This window comes from Phalaenopsis equestris, unplaced genomic scaffold, assembly GCF_001263595.1.
Source record: "Phalaenopsis equestris unplaced genomic scaffold, ASM126359v1 Scaffold001241, whole genome shotgun sequence".
Lineage (NCBI taxonomy): Eukaryota > Viridiplantae > Streptophyta > Magnoliopsida > Asparagales > Orchidaceae > Phalaenopsis > Phalaenopsis equestris.
Window position 1 is genome coordinate 353819 of NW_018165680.1, and position 21803 is coordinate 375621.

Below are 21803 nucleotides of genomic sequence, written 5' to 3' on the forward strand. Positions count from 1 at the left end.
ATAACCATAATACTAATTAATAACAAAAGTAATAATCATAAAAATAAATGTTGATTTCACCTAATTGAATGAATAAATAAATTGCTTAATCATTTAATAATTTTACTTTTAATTAATGTAGGATTGCTATTTGTAAGAGTATTAAGCAATTGTTATTTATTAGAATATATACATACTCTTTTTAATTAGAAGCATTATCTCTTGTTAATTATCGTAGAATTATATTCATTATTTATGTTTTATTAGCCCCGCCCTTGCTACTTCAACTATGATGTTGCACTTGTTATAGGCTTATTTTATTGTTAATGATGAAAATACTGTCTTAATTTATTACTGCATATTTGAATAATTCTGCAATTACAGCGTTTTCCTTTTTTTGACTTCTATGAACCTGCATATGGATTCACGTTATATCACAAGTTTGCGTAAAATACACATCCTTCTTACATATTATACCCGTGAGAATAAATTGGCATGCTTGTGTGTGATAGTATATATGTCGGGAGAACTCTTTTAAATTTTGGCTAGCCGAGCCGACGAGCCCACAAAGTGACGACTCTACAAAAAAATCGTCGAGTTTCCTTGAGTTGGCATTTGACATTCTCAATTTCATGGTGTCTGTTAAAACCAACAATATATAAATTTAAATGAAAGCTAAATGATAAGAAATGTGATTGAAAATAATTGCATGTTTTGTATGACATGGATATTTGATATTTACCCATCTTGTTTGTCTTACAATGTTACATATGCACATAGTGATTCATCCTAACTTGTTCATACTGCATGCATCATTCCACTTATCATTTATGTTTTAATAGATAGTTGTTATTTACTGAGTTTATGAAACTCATTCATAATTTTTGCATAACAGGTTCTATTCAGCCACTAGTAGAACCGTCTCAACAGGAGCGAGCTTTTTATTTTTAGTTTCACAATTTTGGTATATTCCTTAGTATTTGTTTCTAAGTATTGTATTTTTATTTATTGGATCTGAGTAGTTATTTTATGTTATCATTTCTATTTTAATTCAGCTAATTTTTTATTTTCAATCCAGTTGTAATATTGAACTTTCAGTATTAATAAAATTTACATTTTCATTTATTTGCAATGCAAGTCTTTCTTTGAAAATAAAAAACTCGTTCAAATCATCTCTGCATGCCCTGCGTAGTCAGGGTATACCGTCCTCCGAAACCAAAGTGTGACATGCAAGATATGATGAAATGAATTCAACATGTTTGTATTTTCAAAAGAAAATTTTGTATGCAAATAAATATTGAAATGTTAATTTTATTCGAACTAAATAGTCCACTGATACAACAGAAAGGAAAATAGAAAACTAGCCGAATCAAAACTGAAATGATAACATGAAACGACTACCAAGATCCAAAAAAGAAAATACAATAGATAAAACAAATACTTAAAAAAAATACCAAGACAAGAAATCTAAAACTAAAAAAAATTGGTTCGATTAAGACGGTCCCGCTAACGATTGAATAGAACTTATTATGAAAAATATCAATTAACAAGTTTAAAAAATAAAAACAATAAATAATAATTATCTATTAAAGCATAAATAGCAAAGAAAATAAGATATGCGGTATGAGCAATAAATAGGCATATATAACTTCATAAAGCAACAAGAGAGTAATAACCATCGAATATGCTTAATTATCAAAAGAAAACATGTAGTCATTTCCAATCAAGTTTCTTATTATTCAATTTTTCATTTATTATTTATATAGTTAGTTTTAATAGATATTTTGAAACCAGAAAAGTCCATAACCCAAAGAAACCCGACAATTTTCTGTAGAGACGTTACTCTGTAGGTTTGTCTGTCTGACTAGCTAATATACAAAATAGTTCCACCGACATACATGTCATCACACAAACATACCAAATTTTTCATAAGTATAATATGTAAATAATAATTTATTTCTTGTAGGCTTATGATACGACATATTCAAATTCATAAATATGTAAATAATACTTTATTTCATGTAAGCTTGTGATACGACATATTCAAATTCATACAAGTGCAGGAAAAAAAATATCACAATTACAGGATTAACTTAATTATGCATAAAATTTTACAGCAAGAAATTAAGGCAATTAATAATTTCATCATGAGCAATAATTAAGGTATATAACTAGTACAAAATTATAATTGAAGTAGCAAGGGTGTGGGCGTAACTGACAATCCTATTAAATAATTATGAATCTACCATAACTAACAAGGATTAATGCCCATAATTAGAAATAATACATTTATCCTCTAAGAAGAAACGGTTACTTGCCTGGAGACGGAAAACACAGTGCTTCTACAAATTCAACAATTCAACTAACAAATATACACATTTAGAAAAATAAAATATAAATATTTATGGAATTAAAAGTATTTATTCATTAGGTGCAACTTAGTCAATATGTATATTTATTATTATTATTATTATTATTATTATTATTATTATTATTATTACTATATTGTCATTATCTTATTATTATATTGTCATTATATTATTATTATAATATTTAAAAAAAAGAAATTGTGAGTCTAATTAAATTTGACTTTAATTAACATTATTTTTTTTTTTTTGAGAGGGGGGAAATTCTAATTTCTAAAATAAAATTTTGGGGTTTTACATATATATCACCTAAAACAAAAGATCTATTTGGGGCAGTTTTAGTTGTTTAAAGAAATAATGCCCTATGATTCTGAATTAAGTATTCAAAAAGTTGTGGTGGCTAACATAAAAAAAAAAAAAAAATTGAAAAAGTTAGAACGAAGCTTTCTAGCAACCACATCAAGTAGAGAAGTAGTGAAAAAGCGCAGCTTTCTGCTGCAGCTTTTGAGAGGAGACAAAACACAATTTTGTCAAACATGAAAAACTGTAGTGCGACCGCACCATCGCCCAAAACGCACTCTTAATAAACAGTCAAATGACATCTTCAATCCTAAAAATTCTTAAATCTCCTCTCATTTTTTTTTCCTGCACTTGTTATAGACTTATTTTATTGTTCATGATGAAATTAATGTTTTAATTTATTACTGCATATTTGAATAATTCTGCAATTATAGTATTTTTCTTTTCTTGACATCTATGAACATGCATATGGATTCATGTTATATCAAAAGTCTACGTAAAATCCACATACTTTTTATATATTATACCCGTGAGAATAAATTGGCATGTTTGTGTGTGATGGTATGTAGGTCGATAGAACCCTTTTGAATTTTGGCTAGTCGAGCCGACGAACCCACAAAGTGACGACTCTACAAAAAATCGTCGGGTTTCCTTGAGTTGAGTTTCCTTGAGTTGGCATTTGACATTCTCAATTTCATGGTGTCTGTTAAAACCAACAATATATAAATTTAAATGAAAGCTAAATGATAAGAAATGTGATTGAAAATAATTGCATGTTTTGTATGACATGGATATTTGATATTTACCCATCTTGTTTGTCTTACAATGTTACATATGCACATAGTGATTCATCCTAACTTGTTCATACTGCATGCATCATTCCACTTATCATTTATGTTTTAATAGATAGTTGTTATTTACTGAGTTTATGAAACTCATTCATAATTTTTGCATAACAGGTTCTATTCAGCCACTAGTAGAACCGTCTCAACAGGAGCGAGCTTTTTATTTTTAGTTTCACAATTTTGGTATATTCCTTAGTATTTGTTTCTAAGTATTGTATTTTTATTTATTGGATCTGAGTAGTTATTTTATGTTATCATTTCTATTTTAATTCAGCTAATTTTTTATTTTCAATCCAGTTGTAATATTGAACTTTCAGTATTAATAAAATTTACATTTTCATTTATTTGCAATGCAAGTCTTTCTTTGAAAATAAAAAACTCGTTCAAATCATCTCTGCATGCCCTGCGTAGTCAGGGTATACCGTCCTCCGAAACCAAAGTGTGACATGCAAGATATGATGAAATGAATTCAAAATGTTTGTATTTTCAAAAGAAAATTTTGTATGCAAATAAATATTGAAATGTTAATTTTATTCGAACTAAACAGTCCGCCGATACAACAGAAAAGAAAATAGAAAACTAACTGAATCAAAATTGAAATGATAACATGAAACGACTACCAAGATTCAAAAAAAAAATACAATAGATAAAGCAAATACTTAAAATACCAAGACAAGAAATCTAAAACTAAAAAAATTTGGTTCGATTAAGACGGTCCCGCTAACGATTGAATAGAACTTATTATGAAAAATATCAATTAGCAAGTTTGAAAAATAAAATCAATAAATAACAACTATCTATTAAAACATAAATAACAAAGAAAAAAAGATATGCAGTATGAGCAATAAATAGAGATAATTACTACGTGCACAAGATAATAAGGGAGTGATAAATATTAAATATGTTCATTCATTTTAAAGCATGCAATCGTTTCCAATCCAGTTTCTTATTATTCAATTTTTCATTTATTATTTATATAGTTAGTTTTAATAGATATTTTGAAACCAGAAAAGTCCATAACCCAAAGAAACCCGACAATTTTCTGTAGAGACGTTACTCTGTAGGTTTGTCTGTCTGACTAGCTAATATACAAAATAGTTCCACCGACATACATGTCATCACACAAACATACCAAATTTTTCATAAGTATAATATGTAAATAATACTTTATTTCATGTAGGCTTGTGATACGACATTTTCAAATTCATAAATATGTAAATAATACTTTATTTCAGGTAGGCTTGTCATACAACATATTCAAATTCATACAAGTGCAGGAAAAAAAATATCACAATTACAGGATTAACTTAATTATGCATAAAATTTTACAGCAAGAAATTAAGGCAATTAATAATTTCATCATGAGCAATAATTAAGGTATATAACTAGTACAAAATTATAATTGAAGTAGCAAGGGTGTGGGCGTGACTGACAATCCTATTAAATAACTATGAATCTACTATAACTAACAAGGATTAAAGCCCATAATTAGAAATGATACATTTATCCTCTAAGAAGAAACAGTTACTTGCCTCGAGACGGAAAACACAGTGCTTCTACAAATTCAACAATTCAACTAATAAATCTACACATTCAGAAAAATTAAATATAAATATTTATGCAATTAAAAGTTCATTAGGTGCAACTTAATCAATATGTATATTTATTATTATTATTATTATTATTATTATTATTATTATTATTATTATTATATTGTCATTATCTTATTATTATATTGTCATTATATTATTATTATAATATTTAAAAAAAGAAATTGTGAGTTTAATTAAATTTGACTTTAATTAACATTTTTTTTTTTATTTTGAGAGGGGAAATTCTAATTTCTAAAATAAAGTTTTGGGGTTTTACATATATATCACCTAAAACATAAGGTCTATTTGGGGCAGTTTTAGTTGTTTAAAGAAGCAGTTGTGAAGCTGTTATTCAAAAAGTTGTGGTGGCTAACATAAAAAAAATAATTTTGAAAAAGTTAGAACGAGGCATTCTAGCAGCCACATCAAGTATCAAAGTAGTGAAAAAGCGCAGCTTTCTGCTGCAGCTTTTGAGAACGAGACAAAACACAATTTAGCCAAACATGAAAAACTGCGGTGCGACCGCACCATCGCCCCAAACGCACTCTTAATAAACAGTCAAATGACATCTTCAATCCTACAAATTCTTAAATCTCTGCTCTCATTTTTTGCCTTAAATCCAGGATTTAGCAAATCCCGTTGGAAGATGATTTTGAAGGATTTAAAGAAGTTGAATCACGATAAGGTTTGTGGGCATAGGGGGAGAAAGACAAGGGTTACCTTCCTCAATGATTGCATGTAGGAGTGGACGAAAGGAGTAGGTAGGTTTGATGGTCGCGTCGTTGCCTTCTCAACTAGCTCTAATCGCGAAGGTGGCAAGGGTGGGTTCGGTCACAAGGCCGATGGTTTTAGTAAAATTGCGAGAGAGGGAAGGAAATTGTGAAGGCAACGATGCGGAAGGAAAGAAATCAATTGCGTGAAAACGGGAGGAAAAGGGAAAGATTCGGTGCTAACACTTGCAATATTTTATGTCGCAAAATATTCGCCTATAAAAGGGAAAAATAAAACTAAACCAAGTGTTGTTGAGATGAGAACGCTTGAGTGGATAAGCAACTTTACACTTAGAGAAAAAATGTGGAACGAATATATCTATGAAAGAGTTGGTGAGGACCCAGTGGCAGACAAGATTAGAGAGAGTGTCTTAGATGGTTTGGTCGCAATAAACGTTGGTCATTTGATCATGTTAGGAGAGTAGATATTTTAGATTCGGGTTACTTTAATAAAGGTAGAGGTAGACCTAAAATACTTGAGCATGTTGTGTAAAAAATTATCTTAATTTATCAAAATTAAATGAAAATATGACACTCAATAAAATATAATGGAGAAAAGGATACATGTAGCCGACCCCACTTAGTGGGATAAACGATTGTTGTTGTAGTTATTGTATCATTTTTTAACAACATGCTTGTTAAAGTTTATCCATACAAATTTAGTAGTGAATTTGTAATTGTTCATTGAGATGCTATAAAATCTAAACTTTTGCATAATTGTTTTTTTAAGAAAAAAATCTTTTGAGCTCAATGAGCAATATGAGAGAATATGTTTATAGAAAAAAAAAGAGAATGAAAACAAGTATGAAAAAATATTTTATCCTGTTAACCTTTATTGATAATGTTATTACAACTAGATATTTTTACAATTTAGTTTGGATATGATGTACTAAAAAATTTTTGGCTTAGTAGTTCTTTATTGTTTGAATGATTGTTATAGATTATTATAAATGTTAGAATTGTATAACTCTACCATCCATTCTTACTTTGAAATATCTAAGCTCCTGGGCCACATCGTGACTCCCCTAAGGGTTACAACCTTAGCATAAGTCCCTAATAATAAATAACTCCCATCATGCTAATCCTTTCTTGATCAATGACATTAGCTTCACTTATGATGGACACTAGCAATAATAATAGGAGCCTAGCATGCCGCCTAGCACAAGTGTAGGATTAGGAGTTCCACTTAATGGATTCATTGGTGTAATAGAAAGATTGTGGATTGAGAGAGGAAGTATGAAGCGTGTTATAAACTAATACAATCTATGGTGATGATGCACCATACACCTTCAAATTGATTGCATCAATAGCAAGCTTGAGAAACACTTGCATGTCCTCAACAACTCTAAAGACATATAAGCAAAGTAGGTAACACATACTTGCTAAAGGCGGAAGAAATATCCTTAATACAAGATACTTGAACATGCTTTGACATGCCTTTTTTTTTTAATGTGATTGAATCAATTCACAAGTATTCCATCTCAAAAATAATGGAAATCAAACCATATTAAAAGCAATTATATACTCTATGTACTTTATCATTAACTTCTACAATACTAAAATGCTAATATAGTGGACCTTCATTACAAAAAACCAAATTGCTTACATGAATCAACATAATTTGCTAACTCATATATTTTAGTACTCTACTCATGGTTTGATTATATGACACAGAAATTTAATTCCTAGACAATAATGACAATCCTAAACATCTTTGTAATTAAAAACTACAATAGTGATTTGTTAACCAAATCACCATAAGAAAACTCATAACTCTCCAAAGCAAGATAAGTATCCCATTGGAGCTTACAAATTTACCATAATACATATTTTTTAGAGCTAACTCTACTCAACTATTTTGGATCAATCTACAACTTCATTATTTTGTTTAGTATTCTCTTTCAAAATCTTGCATTCCTAAAACCCATTTAATAATTTCTCAAAATAGCATTTTCATCATTCTTTCAAGTCTCCATCTTTAACAAAAATCTTATTATCTTACTTTAATACTTAGTGCCTAAGTCACTAGATTGTTTCACTCCTTAGTTATTATATCTATATATCTATATAATCTCGATACCCACTCTATTACATAAATCATCAATTTTTTTGGTAAACTTTGTTTTGTATGTTATCTTCTTCGTAATACTTTACAATCTATAACATAAGTTACCTTTGCTAAACTTAATTTTTTTTTGATAAAATTTTATACATCAGCACTACCAAGCCTCCCTAGACATGATGTTCCCCTATACAGGAACTCAACAAGGATTTAGTGATCCTATCTTACATCAAAGTTTAAGAGATTAACACCTCTTTCAAGTTCCACCATCCATGATTACTACCCTATGTTGTATGGTAAGCTTTCTTTCAGAATCACCTCTTTCAAGTTCCACCATCCATGATTACTGCCCTATGTTGTATGGTAAGCTTTCTTTCAGAATCACCTCACCATCTTGGAAATAAAACTTTCATTCCGCTTATAATTGCAATTATGAATTATGTATACAAACTTAAAATTACATCAAGTATAGCATTGCATATAACAATCAAAACTCCTGTTTTCATACCCACTATGAATTCTCTCGTATCTCATTCTATAAGAATCTATGTCAACTTAAGTCACCCCAATAATAATCCTTTCCCTAAGTACACATTATAATATCGCATACATCTGTTCGTAAAATTGAATTTTTAAATCATCTTCGAATTCAAATTGAGAGAAATAAGTAACTCACTAACCACACTTGCATTTTTCTCACTATAAATAATAGTATCAATCACCTGATGCAAGCTCCATTCACATCAATAATTTCATACTTTAACTTTCTATCCATTATTATCCTCACCTCTTTATTATTATAAATATTTCCTACCAACAACTTATATCCATTTTCAGGGTCCTAGCATGCTTCCCCTTTCCATTTAATTTATTTCAGATCAACAACTCTTATTCTTCAATTGCCATTGGCCTTCATCAGTCACCATCATACTTTCACAGTACTAAATTCATTTTAGCAATTTTAATCTTCATTTTATCCGCAGTCAACTCTTACCCACATTTCATGATGATTGAGTTATGTTGTGCTAATCAATTGCCAGAATTATAGACAGCATAAGTCTACTTTCATCATAATTGAGTTTAGCTGTGAAGCTATGAATTACATCCTAATAAATTTTAATAGCCACCTTACATTAACCCATGACCTTTCTCATTTAGGTTGGAAATGACAATGGCAAATCTAGCTTTTATAATCATGTTATATTTAGTAAGTGGATAGCTTAATATAACTGTAAATTTAATTCACGAAAGGCTCTTGTTTAAGGAGAGTTTAGAGAAGCAAACTTTTCCCCAATTGATATTATAGATCAATGATATCACATTAATAACCGGATTATTGTGCACATGTTGGTCATATTAGTGATTTAGTTAATTACTTAAATTTAGGAATAATTAAGAGGCAACTTGGTAACATAGGGTTGGCGTATAACCATTGTGTGTTTTGCATGACCTAAAACCATTTTAATTTAGGTAATATGGATATCGATTTAACTAGAGTCAGCATGCATGAACATAACATTTAATACTTAAAGCAGATAAACTTATACTAATGGTATAATAACATTTCTTTATGTGTAATGATTGATTGTGGGTACATCTGTTCATCATACCAGATGTGCTTATTCTATAATTTTACCCTGCATTGAGTATTGATCTATTCCTCTTAAAACTCTCTCTCTCTCTCTCTCTCAATATATGTGTGTGAGTGTGTGTGTGTAGCATGTAACTCCGAGTTTATATACCCATAATATAAAAATAAAAAATATTTACAATTTAACGTATAAGATTATTTCTTGGTTGATTTTATTTATTAGAATATCTAGAACAATTTCTATGATAAAACATATTAAAACGAATCAAAAATCATAATTTATGAAGTGTAAAGTATCATTTAAATAGGAGTATGGAAATCAAATTTATTTATCAATAATATAAAAATAATAAATTTTCATATTTAAAGGCAATTGGTTTTTTTAGCGATGATTCATATTTAAATGGAATATCAAAAGGCATTTTAATAGTAGCATAGATCAAAATAAACAAATGCTCATGATTTATTTTGCAAGGAGTGCCAAGCACATTTTAATAGTAATATAGATCATGGGATGCATCTCTTACACCTCATATCTCATACATGCATACTGATCAATGGATCAGATCATGAACCGAATAGTGAATCTTACCATCCACTACAAAGAAGCTTATAAGTAGAAGCTTCCTTCATAATATGGGTATTAGAACGTGGAGTCACAAAATCATATTCATTGCAGTTTTAACAACTTGATTTCTTTATAAATTAACTTACAATGACAATTCTCATATCACACCATTGAGACAGAAAAAAAATATCACCAAAAATCCATAAGCATAAATGAATCATCAATCGAACATCGGGTAAGGGAAATCAAGAAAATATAGTGTTGGATTAAAACTAAAAATACAACAAGGCAAAGATTAATTTATAAACTTGATTGAACAAGCGCGTTATCATTTTAAGTTTAGAATTATGATAACTTATACTATAGTTATCTTTTAGTTTGAAATTGTCTTATTTATTCTTCAAGATATATATATATATATATATATATATATATATATTTTTTTTTTTTTTTTTTTTTTTTTTTTTGGGTAGTTTGTTTAGGTAGTGGATAAGAATAATTCCCTACTGTAATTGACTATAAAGAGGCTTGATATCCTAAAATAAAATGAACAAGAAATCTTACAAACAAGTATTCGTTTCATCTCTTCTATGTCATGATTCCTTAACCTAAAGCTTGGTTCCAGCACTATAGCACGAGCCTAAGAGAAGAAAGAAGACAAAGTTTTTAAGTCACCATCAATTAACTAAATACAAGCCATGGATAACCTATTTAGAGGAATAAAGTTTACAATATAATTTCAAACGAACTTGAATTCAAATCAAATCCTATATAAACCTATTTGATTCAAGTTTTAAACCAAATATTACCCAAAAGGTTAATTTATTCTAATTTTAAATGAAGATAAACAAAAAAACTAATAAATTAAAAAAAAATTCTAAACCTAATTTTCAATTTAGCATCACTTTCCCTCTATAGAAAGCCTCAAAATCCTTAGACTTCATTACTAAATAAGCAAGCCCAAAGAAAGACAGCATAACAATATGAAATGACAATTGTATTGGCACGGTGGCAACAAACCATAATAAGAAAATAGAATATATTTATGGTCGCATGAACTAATTTTATACTTAAAGAATGGCCAGTCCATTTGGGGCTGCTATTTCACAGTTTTGAGTTTGCAAACAACTGCCATACTTTTGCTTAGATAGAATTTTCTTACTACTCATATATATGTTTGTGTGTGTGCGCGAGCGCGCGCACGCGTGTAGTTTTTGTAATTAGATGAACTAGAGTGTGATAGAACTTTGAAATCGTTATCTAATTTCATTAAAACAATGTAATACTCATACTAGAATTTAAAAAACTTGTTTTTCCAATAATTATTGTTTAGAAAGGTGTTCGAAGCTTACGCCCAGAGAAACACCTTAATTTGAGGGCCTGATATGCACAAAAAAATCTTCAAGGCTTAAGTCTCAATATCACTAATGACGCTTACGTATTTTTCCTACAAGGCATACACCTCAAGGCTTTATGCCTGAAGAAGTTTTAGGCAACAACTCGATCAAGTTATAAAAATAATATATTATATTATATTATATTATTAATATATAGTATATTATATTATATTATATTATATTATATATATTGGATGTCATACCTCAAAAAGGTTAAAAAACAACTCAAGTATAATTACTTGATTATGTTATTAATATCTTCTTTTATTTTAAATTATATTGAATTTCAGATTGATTGATGTAAGAAAAAAATTATAGTGAACGAAGAACATTTTAAAGTTACAAATGAAATAAAATTAGAATATAATAAATATGATGTTTTTTTCAAGATGATTAAAATAAGGATGAGACCGGTATGTATGTTGAACCTCATGGAATATTAAAAATTTAAGTGAATGTTTACTTAAAATCACATTTCAATTTCTATTTTCTAATATTAAAATTTGTGATCTATAGCTTCATGGTAATAAATTAAATTAACATATCAATAAATATGTCATATTTATGAGTTAATTCTTAATTTTATAAGTTTTTCTTTCTTTCCTGAGGCCTACGCATCGTAAAGGGGATGCAAAAGAGTATGCAAATTATCGAAGAATTAATTTAATGTGTCATACATTAAAATTATGAGAGAGTAGTTAAACATAGGTTAAGAAATGATACAAAGATTTCTCAAAATTAATTTAAATTTATGTCAGGAAAATTTACTATAAAAGTTATTCATTTATTGAGAGGTTTGATGGAGAAGTAAAGAGAGAGTAAAAAAGATCTACATATGATTTTTGTTGATTTAGAAAAAACATATGATAAGATTTCGAGAGAAGTTTTTTGGAGAGTGCTAAAAGAAAAAAGTGTTGATATGACTTATATTGAAGTCGTTAAAGATATGCATAATAGAGTTGCTACTTGTGTTCGAACAGGAAGATTGACCAAGTATTTTCCTATTTAAGTTATATTACATCAGGTATCAGCTTTAATCTCATATCTTTTTACTTTAGTTATGGATGCACTTTCTGGATATTTACAAAAGGATGTACCTTGGTGTATGCTTTTCGAAAGTGATATCCTTATTGTGGATAAGACTGAAGAAAGATTTAAGAAAAAACTTAAATTATAGAGGTTAAGTTTATAAGCTAAAGGTTTTCTTTTGAGTGGATCTAAAAAAAAAATACATTGAATGTAATTTTAGTAGTAGTAGATCTAGTGGAGGGGTATTAACAATAGGTGATCAATCTATTAAAAGAAGTGACGTTGTAGATAATGTGGGTCTATTGTTCAAAGTCATGATGATATGGATGGTGATATTATTAGTAGAATTCAAGTTGGATAGTTGAAATGAACGAATGCATCGGGTCTATTGTGTGATAGAAAAATACCGCTTAGACTTAAAAGGAAAATTTTATAAGATGGTGGTGAGACCTACAATGTTTTATATCAAAGAATATTAACCGATAAAAGAGAAGCATAAAACAAAGTTAAGTGTTACTGAGATGAGAATGCTTAGGTGGATGAGTGGCTTTACACTTAGAGACAAAATGTGAAACAAAAAAATGTGAAACAAATAAATGTGAAACAAATATATCCGTGAAAGGGTTGGCGTAGCTCCAGTGGCAAACAAGATTAAAGAGAATATATTAGATGGTTTGTTCACATTAAACCTGACCATCTGATGATCCAGTTAGGAAAGTAGATGTTTTAGATTCAACTTATGTTAAAACAGATAGAGATAGACCTAAAAAGACTTGGATATGTCGTATAAAAAAAGCTCTAATTTTTTTCGAATTAAATGAAAATATGGCACTTAATATGACACAATGGAGAAGGATTCACGTAGTTGACCCCACTTAATCAACAAAAGGTTTGTTGTTGTTGTCGAGGCTTACGACTCAACCCGTCTTGAGGCTTGTGCCTTACTGAGGAAAAAAATTCTTGGTTTCTAATTTTGCCTTTATAAACTTTGCCAATAACTAGTCTGCAACTACATTTACAAACAGTTACAACCGCTTCAAACAAACCCAACTCATCTTCCTATTTGACCATGCATTATGACAAATACCAACTTGACAATATCAACTACTAAATTAATTTGAACCATTTTATAATTTCTTCTTTGCTTTGTCAACTTATCATCAAAGCATCATCATCAACTGCTCTTCAACAACCAATATAATAAATTAAATAATTTAGGTAATAGCTCAGCATTCACATGTGGGAGCTACATATTTATCTTTGGAGACCATGTCACCTGAAAGTTGACAACAGATTCAAACTCCAACAAATCAAGCTTATCAGTGTTAACATAAAGCAACAAGTTGGAAAAAAAACACTCTTAACTAATTACATAAATAAAAAATAATTATACAATGCAAAAAAAGTAAAAAGGTAAAAGATAAAAAAAAAAATCAAAAGTGACTCAGCATCTGCGTCTCGAGCAAACAGGACAAAACCCATCTAACCAACAGGTCATTCCTAATTATTTGAAGCATCTTGGTTTTTTCCCAATTATTGGGAGAACAAAATAAAATGCAAAGATTAACAAAAAAAAACTAATAAACAATGAATAAAAAAAAAATATAAAGGTCCGTTGCCTTTTTCAACACAAGCCTTGACTTTTAGAATTCAGCTTTATCATCCATTGGAAGTACAATGCTCAAATAATATTTCTACATGAAGGATTCTTCAACTTTAAGGACAAAGAAAGCAAGGGAAAAAGACTTTGGAGTCACGAGAGAGAGATTTCACACATAATGCTACTATGATGTTTAAACTTGTAGGTAGACTAAGAGCCCAGAATTTTCAATAACTTTGGAAGTTTAGGGGGCGTTTGTGATCACTTATTTTTTTTTCTATTTTTTGCTTTTTTTTTTTTGTTAAAGTTTTGATTTAAAACAAAACATGTTTAATTTTTTAATTAAAATATGATTTTTTTAAAAAATACTTAAACACTCAAAAGTTATTTTGAGTGTTCAGACAAACATGATAATTTATTTTTTACAAACAAAAAAATAAAAACACATTAAAAACATACTAAACAAATAAATTTTTAAAACCAAAAGAAAAAATAAAAACAAAATCAAATACAAAGTTGATCTCAAAAAAGCCCTTAACCTTCTTAATAATATTGAGGCGTCTTTTGATCGCGAGGCGAGGTGTAAGCCTCACTGTTTGAAAATTGCATAAGTCAAAATAAATGGGTAAAAAAAATATTAGTATCATAACTTATAAATATATAAAAGAAAGAAATTAATCTTCTAGCATAGTAAAAAGTAACAAAATTGTATAAGCCGCAAACTATCATGTAAAAACTTGCACAAAATAAAAATATAATGCAAAAAACAACTAATGAAGTGATCAAACAAACATAAAAAATGAAATGAATATAATATAAAATATCAAAGTAAGACATAAGATGAGTTTAACATATTAGACTTTCCTCACTTCTATTGTTCAACAAACATAATAACATCCACAAATTTAAATAAGAATAAAATAAATACTCAAAATCCAGAGCAGCATGTGGCGACGAAAATAGTAACATGAGCAGCAGGCGGCATTGGTTGCAACAATAACAGCAGGTAATGTAACAAAAGCAGCAAGTAGCAACGGCAACAATGGCTCTGGCGACGAAAGCAACACGTGATGGTGGCGGCACCAATGGCAAAAGCAGCAAGGTGCGATGCTGGGATGCCTGCCTAGGGAGAGGGGAGCTCTTGCGCATGAAATTGCAACTTTGGTTTGTATTCGAACCACAACTGAATTGATGCAAGGCGCGCCTTGAGATGCACCTCAACTAATGTAAACGTAAGTCTCACCCAAGCTAATCGAGTACTCCTCGAGGTATTTTTCTTCAGAATTGCACTAAGGCGGGCTTCAAGGAGAGCCTAAAATTTCGCAATTTTAAACAATGATCTATATAAGTACATACACACCTAGAAAAAATTTTGAGAGTATATCGTGATTTCAAAAACGAGTCCGCCATAATAGTAAGATTTTGGATTTGGTCAACTCAAGCAAGGCTAGAAAGATGGTAAGTGAGTTCAAGAACTAACCCATTAGAATAGTAAGGTTTTGGGTTTAGTCAGCTAAAGAAAGACTATAAAGAGGATAAACCTACAATACGAAAGAGAAAAAAAAATTCTCATAAATGTTAGTAACATCTACTTCAGACCAATTTAAACTCGACCCTAATTGATGGATAAATTTAAATAGTCAACATGTATAACAATGGAAAGATAAAAAATCTAGAGAAAAAAGCATGTCAAATTGTATTTTCATCTACATGTTAGATAAATGCAAAATGCATGACTAGTCTGTTCCAATTTTGTATAGGATAAGCCAAATAACATGAAAAGATGACTAGCCCTATTTCCTTAAGAAGAAATGACATGTCATTATCATTTACTTTATATTTTATATTTGTCAATTTTAATAGCTGTTTCAATTCTTTGACTATCTTATTCAATGCATTTCTTACTTTTGGAGTATAAAGTTTAGTTCTAATGGACTATAAACCGAGTTGAAAAAGCTATCAAAACTTATGGCACTAGCTTTAAGTAAAAACACAACAAATAAGCTCAAACTCCTTTATAACGTATAAAGTTTTACATTCAAGCTATCAATATGATTTATTTACATATAGCCACAATAAATTCTAGTTGTATACTTACCAAATGTTTTCAAGATATTTGGCATCGCCTGAAGTATATCATGCCCATCTTGAGTGAAGTTTCAATCTAAATATTGACTTTACTGTTTGAAAATTTTAATCCAAGGCTTAATATAAAGTGCCTACACACCTACCTTTGATGCTAAAAATCAATTGATTGCTAATGAATATGGTAAAGTGTATAGTAAATTGTCATGATGCAACAAGCCAAGTCAATTTCTAATCAAATTAATTGGTGTATCTAAGAAAACTAGACAAAACACTAAAGAAAAGACTAACACATTAGCTATTTGAATAAACATAGGGCAATGCATACTGAAGATGGAAAGAAACTTTATTTTTCCTTTTGAATGCTTTTAGAATTATTGAAAGCACCTATTTGATCTTCCTCAACCGGAACCATGCAGAGAGCGCCCAAACTTAAAAGGTTTGTATCTTTTCTAAATATTGCTGGTCAAGGGTGGGTATATAAGGAGCAATGAAAATAAGAAGAATGCTGGCTTTCTTATATTAGAAAGCTATTTCTCTTGGGCTATCTCAAGCCTTTTAGAGGCTGGCCTTCCATTGATTAATCAAATAGGCCTCTTTCTTCTACTTTGTACCAAATAAATTAGAAGGGAAAGGTTCCAATAATTGGCGCAAAAAAACAAATTTAACAGACTCTATTTTATCCCAAGTATAACAGTATGATGCTAAGATGCCAAACATATGAGCAAGCAGAATCACAAACCTAAAAGCATAAGCGTATACCCCCCCCTATAACGCCCTTCCCCACCACCTTAATCAGTAGTATACTCACAAACAATCAGATAAGTCGATCATACATACCAACCAACGGACCAACCCCAAAACAAAATTTTTAGGAAGACAAGTTCTATTTTTATGTTTAAACCAGAGACTTACCTCGATGCCGCTGGGATCTTGAGACCATCCGATGAACCGAAGTTGAAGACATCCAAGACATGGCCAATCTGCCTGTGCTTCTATAAATCCTGGCTCCACGAAGTCCCGATTGCTTGTGGCCCTAAAACGTAAGCCTTGCAAAAATCAATCAAATAATTCCTCTAAATACCTCCTTATACAATAACGAAATGGAAAAACGAAAATAAAATTATAAAACCTTGAATGAAAAAAAAAGATGGCGAGAGATTGTGGAGGAAGACGCCGTCTCCATGGGATTCGTTCCCCCACAACAAGAAGGATGCAGCGCGACCATCTGCATTTCCCTCCCTCTGTATTCCCTTCTTTCGGTAACTGGATTGGATCAAGGGAGCTTACTCGTTTCTGCAAGTTCGCGGTCTGCCGCTTTCCACTTTGATGGATCGCCGCCCGGCAAACGGATGTGGATTTTGCTAAAAGTAAGGGTTTTTGATGGAAGCGAACTGAGTATGCCTCGCCTTTCCGCTCCACACGAGCATTGCTCTGCCAAAGCGAGTTGAGATTGTGGCAGATACAGGCTTGGATTGTAGCGTGCAAATTCCGGTTTTCACGGCACTGTTTGGTTTCAAAATTGGGTTGGCTAACAACATGGGTTGATTTCAACTTAAATTACATTATTTAAGTTTAATTATAAAGATTTAATTCTTCAAATTTAAATTGGCTTATTTAATATAAAACAAAATAAGATAATCATTTATATGTTCTTAAAAGATTATATTGATTCACATAAATTTCAACACACATTTTGATCTAGTTTCAAATTTGAAAACGGCTGTATTTTGATTAATGATCAAGTGGAAGAGTTTAAAGGAGATGAACCAAATGACTACAAAAATAATCTGACCTAAGGCTTAGCGGGCTCACATCATGCACTTAGAGAATAGTTGACAGTAGAGTTGAGTATTAAGCGGGTCGGGCTCAACGTGGACCGAACTTATATTCAGGCTTTAACCAGTCAAAGCGGACTCAAACTAGGCCTGAGCCCGATTTCAATTTATAATTTCTTAGTTAAACTCGCCCACTGAATGGTTGGGTCGGCTTGCGGGCAGTCTGCGAGCCTTAAAAGAAATGTGATTTTTCATATGTTATATACTATCATTTCGATATTTTGGTGAAAATTTGAACAAAAGATGAAAGTAGGTGCTAGTTTTCTATATAGCAATGTTTTTTAGTGTTATATATGTAATTGTTCCTACTTTGTGCCGATCAGACTAGATGGAGAACTCCAATGTTTTGTAAATACATGAGCACTTATGCTTCCCAAAGAAGACCCTAAGATTTTAAATAGGTTAATGTAAACCATGATATCACAAGAGCATTGGGGCAAGGCTACTTTTCGAAGAAAACTATGTGGTTTAACATGTTATATCTATTTTTCAAATTCCTGCCAAATTATCGAAAAGTGATTTAAAAAAAAAATAAATTAACAACCTCGAAAGCTTACAATCGTGAACTATACCTATCAGACTTTACTCGGGCTTGGTGCGGGTCAGGCCTATTTAGGCTTACTAAATCAAAGAAAGCTCTAGTCAGGCTAAGCTTACTAATTTTTTATTTTTTCATAGTCAAGCCTGCTCATTCTTATGGTGAGCCCATTAGGTCACCCGCTCAACGCCGAAATCTAGTTGGAAGCTTTCAAATATATTTTTGGGATTAAATGATCTCCAAAATTGTAAAATTTATATTCAGACGGAGCCATCATTGCATGAACAACTTATTAATGGTGATACTTTCTTTGGGACCAAGTTAATTCTTATTCTAATAAAATAGTTTATATTTCTCTTTATGATCATTTGTCGTGTGTTGGTTGGTTTAGATTAAATTGGTTTAAATGTTAATTTATTAAATATGTTACTCACTCATGAAAATTAGTTGTTCGTGAAGATTTAAATACTTGTGATATTCTTGCTCTCAGAGATATGAATATTAATAAAATTTGTGTGTTATGTGGTTTTGATTTAGAGACTCATGGTTATCTTTTCTTTGAATGCTCTTTTCCATTCTCTTATCAATTAATGTGTGTCTAATATAATTTTTGTATTGCCCATTCAAATATCTTTCAAGTATTTAATCATTCTGATAATATTTCTTGTAAAATTTATAAAATGTTTTATGTTTTGGCTTTCTAACTTACTGCATTTCGTATTTTTATTGGAAATGAGTTAAAAAATGTTTAGACATGTTTGTTCCTCTTTAGATAATCATACTCATTATATCCATTACTTGTTAATTTATAAGAGTAAGAATTCAAAAATTAAAATAGAATCTTAATTCTATTTGAAATTTTTATAACTTATAATTGTCTTGGTTATATTGGGTCTTTGTTTTTGGTGTTTTGGGGTTTATTTGCTTTTGTTTCTCGATTTTTTTCTAATTTTAAATTTTCTTATAGTAATTTGTGATGTTTTGTTTTTCTTTTTATTTATGTTTCTCTGGATATTTTATTAATTAGTTGGTTACTACTTTTTGGATCTTTTACTTTTTGTGGCTATTTTTGATATTTGCAATGATGTACTCATCCTTTTAGATCTTAACCATTCTTTCTAAAGTTTATTCCGGAGACCTTAAATTCACTATTAACTTCATTAGATCTAGACGAAATCTTGTTTTGAACATTCATTGAAGTTTGTTATTCATCTATTGGCTTTTTTTTTTCCCATTGTTTTTGTCATTGATGTCTAGATATGGTGTTTATATTAGAGATTTATGTTCTAATTGTGTTGCAAGTTTTTTATCTCTTTTTATTTAATAAAGTTGGTCTTGACTCTGCCACCCAAAAATCCTTAGGTGAGTAGAACAAGTTTTGTGAGAAGCATTTATGGGAATCGCTTTAAAACCAAATATTTTAATTTATTCTTCCTTTTTTATTTTTTTTGAACACTTGAAAATTGAAATAACGGACACCAACACGGTTTGTAAACGAGCCGAGGCTCGGCTCGTTCGAAATAGCTCGTGTTCGAAATCGGCTCGTGTTCGAAATTGGCTCGTGAACAGTGTGTTCGTGTTCGGCTCGATTTAAATATTTGTGTTCGTGTTCGACTCGAAATTGGCTCGTTAAACTAAAATTGAGAAAAATATATGTAAAGTGTGGGATTCGAACCTGGATCAAATCTATACAAAAGAAGACATTAATCACATTACCACACGATGTGTTATGATTTAAACATAGACATAAATATATATAATATATTATTATATAAATAATATATGTAATATATTGTTATATATATTTATTTTCGAGCCAATTCGAGCCGAACACGAGCGAACAAACTTTTGTTCGTGTTCGGCTCTTTTACATTTCAAGTTTAAAAATTTGTTCGTGTTCGGCTCGTTCGTTAATCCTAACGAGCCGAACACGAGCTATTCACGAATAACGAGCCAATTTGACAGCCCTAACCAACACCATGTTACAGTTAATTAACACAAGGCTTTAATATTGATGAAGAGTACCAAACAAAATTCGCAACATGTAGTCCCATTTTCCTTCATGTACTGCAAATTTAAGCTAACACTTAACAGGGGTCAGTCATATATATATATATATATATATATATATATATACAACGCTCTGAATCAGAAGAACCGAAAGTCTAAGCAAGGCTGACAAGATGCCAGCTTAAACCCATTAGAGTGAGCACATTCAGTAAAGAAGAGTAGTTGTTGAGACTCTTCAGTCTCTTCTTCGAGGTTGAAGCATTGGCAAGTGGTGTGGTGGCGGCCGTCGGCTGCGCTCCGGGCGTTGCCAGCTCTGTAACAACATCTGCTACATCCCTCCCTCTTCCTTCTTCTTTCGCCAACTTCATCCTCTCAAACATAGCCTGCAAAATGGGACAATTACTTGTGAAATTACACATACAATTTTTTTTTTCCACATATAGCTTACACCACATTTCAGTTCTTGTTAAGCAAACTTTTGTGAAATTGTAATCATAAAATTTGGAAAATTTGCATGCATGCCATATAATTGTTATGTACTTACATCTCTAATAGTTAAGGGTTATTTGGGAGGTGTTTGGCTGCCCCTTAGCTTTAATTTAAGCAGGATTTACTAAATCCAATAAACCAGGATTTAGTAAATCCACTAACCCTAAATCCAAATTTTATGTTTGGTATTATTTCCGTTTAAATCCACTTAAATCCAGTGTTTGGCATTTATTTCAGAATTTAACAAATTGGCTGGATAATATATTTATACGATAAATTTGGGCTTTAATTAGACACCGGATATAAATTTACGTCAAGATCTGATGCAATAGAAAATCCAATGGGGATCATTTTTTGGAAACCAATGGTTGTTTCAATCAGAGACTAGCAGCAACAACATCAAATTTGCTATCTTCCAAAATCGATGATTGTCTCTATAAACCGTGATCTCCTCCTCGCCTTCCCCTTTGATCGAACTGTGTCGCGAGGGTTAGTTCACGAAGACTGTGGTTTTGGGCGAAACCAGGAGAGGGTGAGTATTGTAGGCGATTTCCGGACTGCGATGACGTCGAAGGCGAAGTGCGGCACACACAACCACTAAATTCACCTCTTGATAGAATTTAGTAAATCCGGAATTTACTCATGCCAGTGAAAATTTTGCATTTAAAAAAATAGTAAACTGATTAACATCTAAAAATTAAAATGAAATTCAATCTATATATATATATATATATATATATATAT

At 30.6% G+C, this 21803-nt stretch overlaps 2 protein-coding genes across 2 annotated transcripts in view; both read right to left on the reverse strand.

Moving 5' to 3' along the window:
* LOC110033631 (nifU-like protein 2, chloroplastic) overlaps positions 1-17673 on the reverse strand; it is a 54252-nt gene extending 36579 nt beyond the window's left edge. Inside the window, exons 1-2 of the mRNA XM_020737675.1 lie at positions 17317-17673; positions 17100-17220 (exon numbers count right to left, since the gene is read on the reverse strand). Of these exons, the coding sequence (XP_020593334.1) occupies positions 17100-17220; positions 17317-17418 (223 nt within the window). The 5' untranslated portion in view covers positions 17419-17673. The remainder of the gene's footprint in view (positions 1-17099; positions 17221-17316) is intronic.
* A 3028-nt stretch (positions 17674-20701) lies between these two features.
* LOC110033633 overlaps positions 20702-21803 on the reverse strand; it is a 2227-nt gene continuing 1125 nt past the window's right edge. Inside the window, exon 2 of the mRNA XM_020737677.1 lies at positions 20702-20953. Coding sequence (XP_020593336.1) covers positions 20726-20953 — 228 coding nt within the window. The 3' untranslated portion in view covers positions 20702-20725. The remainder of the gene's footprint in view (positions 20954-21803) is intronic.